The sequence below is a fragment of the Littorina saxatilis genome, linkage group LG17 (genome assembly GCF_037325665.1).
Source record: "Littorina saxatilis isolate snail1 linkage group LG17, US_GU_Lsax_2.0, whole genome shotgun sequence".
In the NCBI taxonomy this organism is placed as follows: domain Eukaryota; kingdom Metazoa; phylum Mollusca; class Gastropoda; order Littorinimorpha; family Littorinidae; genus Littorina; species Littorina saxatilis.
The window spans coordinates 51,057,751-51,065,455 of NC_090261.1; the positions used below are offsets into that span (position 1 = coordinate 51,057,751).

Sequence of the window (7,705 nt, forward strand, 5' to 3'; positions counted from 1 at the left end):
TATTAATATTAATTTCTGGTATTCTTGCAACAACTGAAGTAACTTTGAGGTTTCGATTGGACTAATTTGGTTCGAATGATTGTGTATGTTAAAAAAAATAAACCCACCTGTAACTTCAGACAAGGCTTTGAATCTGTTGAATTAATTGCATTGATGATAGTCATGTAACAGGTGTGATAACCAGAGGTTGTTGAACAGCACTAATATGGGTAGAATGACTGTTTCTGTTTAAAGTATTAACAATATGTCATTTCTCTGTAGGGCCGAGAACCGTCACCCATCGGGCCAGGAACCACCCCACTTCAACACCACCCCTCCTCAAGCTGCCTTCAGGCTCAGCGGACCGGAACCTCTACGTTCCCCTCCACCCCCTCCCAACCCTACCCCCAGACTCATGAACAATCGCGAGCTGCCCCCTACCCCTGCAGACAGGGATTCGAGGAGAGAGTCCCTTCCCCCGACGGAAAGATTAGATCGTCTGACCAGGGGAGAACCCGGCAGAGACGGGAGACCTGTGGATCCGAACCGTCGCAGATCCGCCATCGGGGATCAGAGCAGGGACCAACGACCTCCCATGGCGCGGTCCCGCTCCGTCGGTCCTCAAGGTTACCCAGTGGCAGAGGCTGGGGATCAGGGAGGAGGGGTGAGTGCGAGGGGAGGGTCAACTCGTCCGGGAGAGAATGAACAGAGATTGGACGGTCGCGATCACAGCTACAGAGATGTGGATCACAGACTGCCTCCCCGGCCCTACCAGCGCCCAGCCAGTGTCGTGGGCCAGCCCTCCCCCTCCCCTTCCACCCAGCAGTCACCCCGTGGTTTGCGTGGGGATAGCAACAACTCAAACGCAGCCCCTTACAGGCAGAGCAGCGTGGGGGATCAAGATTCTCAGCGCATGCGAGCAGAGCCCATGTTGGGCAGTGCCAATGGCCCGGTGCAGAGGAGAGACAATGGGGAGTATTCCCCCGCCAACAGTTTTGTGGAGAGACCCAAGTCAGTGCCACCACACTTGTTCAACAAAGTGGACAGCAACAACACGAGCAGCGTAGGGAGTAACTCTCTGAACAGTAGTAGTGGTGGTAACCCTGTCCCCCAGCCAAGGCTAGTGAGAGATCAGCCGTCACGCTTGTCCTTAGAAGGCCTACAGCGTGATAGAGACGCTGTCTCTCGTGTGTCAATGGACAACTCTATCGGTGGACGTTCTGTGGCAGGGGTGGGAACTCCGCATGGCCGACCCGTTGGTCATAACTCGACGTCCTCTCTGCCCAGCAGGTACTCTGGTCCACAGACACCGAACTTTAGCCCCGGGGGTTCGAACCCAGGGGGTGTAGCGAACAGTGTCGGATCAGGGCAACCGCCACCCCCGCAGCTCCCCAGTCCTGGTAACTATCAGGGATATCAGGGGGGACCTCGGCAAGACACACCAGGAGGACAGCCCAGTCCAGCGTACGGCAGAAGCATGACGCCGGGCCCCAGACAAGGGTCTGAACCGTACGGGCGTGAAGCTCAGGACCCCAACAACCCTTACTCCACGCCCCACCGCCCGCAGAGCTCCATGGGGAGGCCTAGTTTTCAAGGCAACCAGCTGAGCGCTCAGCAGAGACTAAACCCCCGGAGCAACCCGCCGGGGCCACAGCCCCCGTTCCGCGGGTCACCGCAAGACCTCAACCACCGTCCCTTGATGGACCCGCATTCTCCCCACCCCACCCCCATGGCCAGAATCCCGCCCCAAACCAAAGCCCCTCCCACCCCTCAGCCTGGACGAGCAGACCCTTCGGCCAATCAGAGAACGGCGGTGGGAGACGAGCAGACACACGACAGGCCCCCAAAGAACTCTGTGTGGTACGAGTATGGCTGTGTGTAACAGTAACCTTTCTCTGTGTGTTGTCGTCTCACTGGCGTGGGTTCGGGTAAAAGGAGGAGCGTTGCTCAGCTGTCTGTGGCTAGAGGTATCTTATGTCTGGTGTTAGGCGAAGGGTTAACTTGTGTCATTTTTTATTCAATTATAGCTGGTGATACTTCTAGCATTTGTATTCTACCATTACAATCTGTCAAATAATATGATTGCTACTTAGTAGTCGAACATGCATGCTGTTGTTGTTCAAGCAGGAAGTAATATGGAAAGAATATGGCGCAAGTTAGTTGAATAGACTAGCTCTTTGTCGTTACACCAGCATTGGATACACAGCCTAGATGTGGGGTCAGTAGCTCTCATCATTAGTTTTATTTTTGGGGGATTGTTATGATACATTTTACAGACTTGAACCGAACTGAAAGTGAGGAAGATATTCACAAAAAGCACTTTTTTTGTTGCTCAAAATGATTTCTTCCCACTCTCTGTTGCTGTGAAATTTGTCATCATTGTAACATTGAAAACATTCCATGTCCACCTCTTTTCCCACTGTGATTTGCCTTACAATTTTAGGCTGCTCTTGTGATGGGGAACATTTGTATAAGCACGTAGTTTGACAATTAATGGATGGTTTAACATTAATGTTGTTTGGCCAAGGGACAACATTCAGAGGTATGAATGAGCAGGGACTTGAGAAGACAGTGTGTTATATTTTATCAGATTTTGTTCCTCAAAAATGCTCTAGCTCGGCAAGAGTACTGTTTTCTGGTTTATCTCACTTACTCGTTTGTGAAATGAGAGAAAGTCTTGCGTTGCAAATTTGTTTATCGTTGAATTCTAGAATGTTTCAAAGTTTCAAGGGATCTATTTCAAAGACATATCAGAACAATTAACATTTGCCTTTTTATGGCAGTGTATTGCCTAAATTTACAGATCTCACCATGAGTTGGTGCTTTTTGTGTCCACCATTCTGAAGTTGATCAAACTGAACTCATTCTTGTAACATCCATGTAGATGCACTCAACCATACCCTAGAAATAGTTACTGTACGGAAAGCTTTCTTTCTAACATCCTTTAGCCTCTTTGTTCATAAAAGTAGAGTCGCAACCTAGTCACATTTCCTGTTTCCGGGCACTTTTGTGTGTGGGTGTGAGTGTCAGTGTGTGCGTGAGTGAGTGTGCGTGTATGTGTGTGTGTGTGTGTTAATGCTAATTGTACATGTAACAGGTAGTCCACACACAGAGGTAGATTGGCATGCCTAAATCAGTAGGACACAGAGCACAATGCACCGTTGCAAGATCAATATATTTTTTATTTTTTAATTGTTTTAATTTTTCACTTTTTTAACAGTGTGTCACAAAACTTAAATTCACACCTGTCATTTTCGCAAATACGCAGAATCAGACTTAACTGTTTGTTACTCTAAATCATTACAGCACATACGTTTAACTCAGCACAAAGCTTTTTATGTTCTGTGTTAAGTGTGTGTGTACAGTACTGTGCATGTGGCTATTTTGTATTTATTAAGGCTAAAAGAAAAATATTTGGTTTTGTAGAAGATTTAACATTTTGTCTTTGAAGCTTGTTCTCAGAAAACAATTAATGTAGGATATTTTTTTGTGTCTTTTTCTCTCTGTCTGTCTCTCTGGTTGTATGTCACTGTGTACAGTACATGAGTGTGTGCCTGCATGCATTCATGTGTGTGTGTTTGTGTGTGCATAAATCTAAGCATGAACAATACAACATTTAGTCAAGCTGTCGAACTCACAGAATGAAACTGAACGCAATGCAATTTTTCAGCAAGACCGTATACTCGTAGCATCGTCAGTCCACCGCTCGTGGCAAAGGCAGTGAAATTGACAAGAAGAGCGCGGTAGTAGTTGCGCTGAGAAGGATAGCACGCTTTTCTGTACCTCTCTTCGTTTTAACTTTCTGAGCATGTTTTTAATCCAAACATATCATATCTATATGTTTTTGGAATCACAAAATGATGAAGAATAAGATGAACGTAAATTTGGATCGTTTTATAAAAAAAACATTTTTTTTCCAATTTTCAGATTTTTAATGACCAAAGTCATTAATTAATTTTTAAGCCACCAAGCTGAAATGCAATACCGAAGTCCGGGCTTCGTCGAAGATTGCTTGGCCAAAATTTCAATCAATTTGATTGAAAAATGAGGGTGTGACAGTGCCGCCTCAATTTTTACAAAAAGCCGGATATGACGTCATCATTATCGAAAAAAAGAAAAAAACGTCCGGGGATATCATTCTCAGGAATTCTCATGTAAAATTTCATAAAGATCGGTCCAGTAGTTTGGTCTGAATCGCTCTACACACACACAAGCACAGACACACACACACACATACACCACGACCCTCATCTCGATTCCCCCTCTATGTTAAAACATTTAGTCAAAACTTTACTAAATGTAATTAAAAAAGGGAAATAAAGTATAACTTCCATGATAATGACAAATACTTTTTATCATTAGTGTCCAGAAAGCTCTTTGTGGATTGCTGGCATGCAAAGTTGTTTCTTTTGGTTTGTAACTGTGATGAGATAGTGGTACAGTAACTGTTCGTTTTGTGTCAACTAATGCAGCTTAATGGCAAGCATGTCGTGTACGGTATTTCTTTCTGTGGCAGGCTGGTTCGATGAGCGATGACTTTCGCTAACCCGACTGCATGCCATTGTCTCCCCTTCTTGCAAGGGGCATAACTGCGGTCAAGGTGTATACCCCTTTGTGCTGACTTTGTGGGCAAATCCTCCTAGTGTTGTGCTATTTGTGGACAAAAGTTTTCCTCGTTTCGTTGTGATGTTGGACACTAGTTTGGTGTAAAAGTGTTGTGCTGCGATGTTGGATTTTCTTGCCGCAACAGACTGTTGTGATATGAAAAGGAGAGAATGTACCCCCCACTACCATCTCTCTTAGTACAGTAGTGCCATCTGACTCCCTTTCTGAAAAAATGTTAAAGCTCAGCTGTCAGCCACCCGTTTCTTTGACATCTGTATGTAGTTACTATCTATGAGTTTACTAACATGAAAGTAAAACGGTATGACATCTGTGAGTTTATCCACACAGATGTGTGATTACATTTATCAGAACAAGCAATAAGTATTCCCGCTACATCTGTAGAATAAGCCCACCGTTACAGAAACAAAAAAGACTCATACCAGATTTTATAGTTCATGTGAGGCATGTACGTGGGTGAAATGTGGGGGGTCATTTTCTCAGGAATGTTGTAAGATTCTGAATGGTTTGCGGTTGTTCTTGCTAATGTCTTCTGATGTGATTATGATATGCCAAAAGTTAATATGCTATTATGCTGAGTTTAGTAACTGCTATACACGATTCCTATAAACAACACTCTCCAGCTTTCAGATCTAAAATAATTATATATGAAAATTATATGTAATCTGCCTTTTCTAGAGAAAGTTATTGGGCAATCAAGTATGCAGCATTTCTTTACAATCCTGCTGGTTGGATAAAGCATGAAAAGGTGCACAGAAAGTTCTAATTCAGAAAGAAATATGTTAGCTGTGTGTTTATTAAACAGTGAAATCAGTCCCTAGTGTGCGTTGCTTTACTTCCGCAGTTGGCTTCCGACCCCCCGCGGGTTAGGGGGAAGAATTTACCCGATGCTCCCCAGCATGTCGTAAGAGGCGACTAACGGATTCTGTTTCTCCTTTTACTCTTGTTAAGTGTTTCTTGTATAGAATATAGTCAATTTTTGTAAAGATTTTAGTCAAGCAATATGTAAGAAATGTTAAGTCCTTTGTACTGGAAACTTGCATTCTCCCAGTAAGGTAAATATATTGTACTACGTTGAGAGCCCCTGGAGCAAATTTTTGATTAGTGCTTTTGTGAACAAGAAACAATTGACAAGTGGCTCTATCCCAACTCACCCCTTTCCCTGTCGCGATATAACCTTCGTGGTTGAAAACGACGTTAACACCAAATAAAAAAAGAAAGTTGGCTTCCGCTTGCTTTTGTTTGAAAGTTTTTGCATGTTGTTTTTCTTTTGAGTTTGCATGTTTGCTTTCTAACAGGCTTGTTCTCTTCATGATTTTTTCTCTCTCTTTGTGTGTGCTCCGTTCATCATTTTTAACAAAATGGAGCTGGTTTCTCAGCTGACAGATTGCAACATGACCCACCCGATCAATCTCTCTTTCGAACTCTGCGAATGCTGGTAGTGCAATAATTTTGTGTGAGAGTTTCACCATGTTAACCAATGTTAGATCATTAGTAGTTTATGAGCACACAAAAAAAGAAGAAGGTCAAAAACAAGCAGAATAAAAGATGAACATTAACGTTAACATTTTTTTTTTATAATAGGCACCATTTCTCGAAATATGTATTGTCAATTTTGCTCATGATGGGAGTCTGATAGTCATTTTTGAACAAACAATAGTTGAAAGTAAAACTGGTATTGTGACGTGCCCTGAAACTGCAGCAATATTTTGTGAACAATTTAAAGTTAGCATCATGAACCCTGCGCAAATACATGTTTCTTTGGTAAGCTAGTGTAGGAGCAAAAGTAGTCCCTCCGTTGGTATGCACAATCACTTTTAATATTACACTGTGATCATAACTTTGCATTTGGTATCACAGGGGTGGGCAAGAATCACAGTTTAGCAGGTCTGTGGTATTGACTTAATTTTTGAAAAGAACATATCTGTTGAATGTTAGAAGAAGTGGATTGTGTGCACTGGAAGTACAGTCATTATACATACATGTAGTTATCCTGCTTGTCCTAGTTTGTTTGTGTCCACTTTGAAAAGTATTCATGTTATTAAATAAATGAATAGTTCCTTTCAAAGAATCTTTTTATGATCTTGACAACAACAACAAAGTAAATGAGACAGAGAATAATCTTGTTGCGAATTTTGTTTGCCATGGTTGCAACATTACTTTCAGGCAACAGCATTACTGTAGTTGACTTAAGTGTACTTACTGTAGCTTGATTTATTGCGCAGTGCTAGAGGCTGTCGATTTAATACTGCTGACATTAATGCTTTATGCTTTCTCAGGGATAAATGACTTCATTAGATGATGCTTTTCATTTGAGAAAATGTTCAGCAAAATGATTTTGTTTTTTTAAATACACACTCGCACGTACGCACGCACACACACAAAGACAAACACACACACAAAGACAAACACACACACAAAGACAAACACACACACACAGAGAAAGAAGCCCAACAGGAGTAGACAGTAGCCACCGCTCTCTTTGTGAGCCTTCAAGCTTGTGTGCATCTATGATTGACTCATTTTAAAACATTTTGTTCAGGATAAGGGTTGATCAAACACACAAATGCGCCTTATTATACCAATAACATCAGGTGCTCTTACCTGCATTATGTACTTAAGAATGTGCATCACTGTGGTTATGCAACAGCTGGTGCTTATAACATCAAAAGAGTTTGTGTTATAAATGAACACCCAGGAATTAGATGCAATCGCTTTACATGCATTGTAATTTTTGGTTTCAGGGTATGAAGATGCTTAGCTAGCCTGGTAGCTTTGCCACAGTTTGACAGAGAATCTCCTTAATTATGACATGGCATTCATAAATGTACTTAAATGTTGTCAGTTATTCAAATAACTTTCCTGGAACGCCGAAGAAGAAGAAGAAATAACTTTCAAATAATCAAATCGACAAATGCAGAAGCAATCATTTAGGTATGTGAACAATACTGCCATGGCTGGCAATTTAGTTCTCCTTTTGCAGGACATATTTAGGGCCCTTGAGAAGTGTTTTTGTGTGCACATACATGTTTGACTTTGTGTGTGTGTGTGTGTGTGTGTGTGTGTGTGTGTGTGCGGAAAGAGAGTCCTGTAGTCATTTTTG

At 42.5% G+C, this 7,705-nt stretch overlaps 1 protein-coding gene across 3 annotated transcripts in view; it reads left to right on the forward strand.

Annotated features, from left to right (window-relative positions):
* Positions 1 to 6,167, forward strand: part of LOC138953806 (girdin-like) — a 124,588-nt gene extending 118,421 nt beyond the window's left edge. For 2 of the 3 annotated variants that reach the window (XM_070325737.1, XM_070325740.1), the window contains one exon: positions 262 to 6,167. In XM_070325737.1, coding sequence (XP_070181838.1) covers positions 262 to 1,861 — 1,600 coding nt within the window. In that variant the 3' untranslated portion in view covers positions 1,862 to 6,167. The remainder of the gene's footprint in view (positions 1 to 261) is intronic. The other variant, XM_070325738.1, reaches the window with a different exon arrangement.
* Positions 6,168 to 7,705: the final 1,538 nt, after the last annotated feature.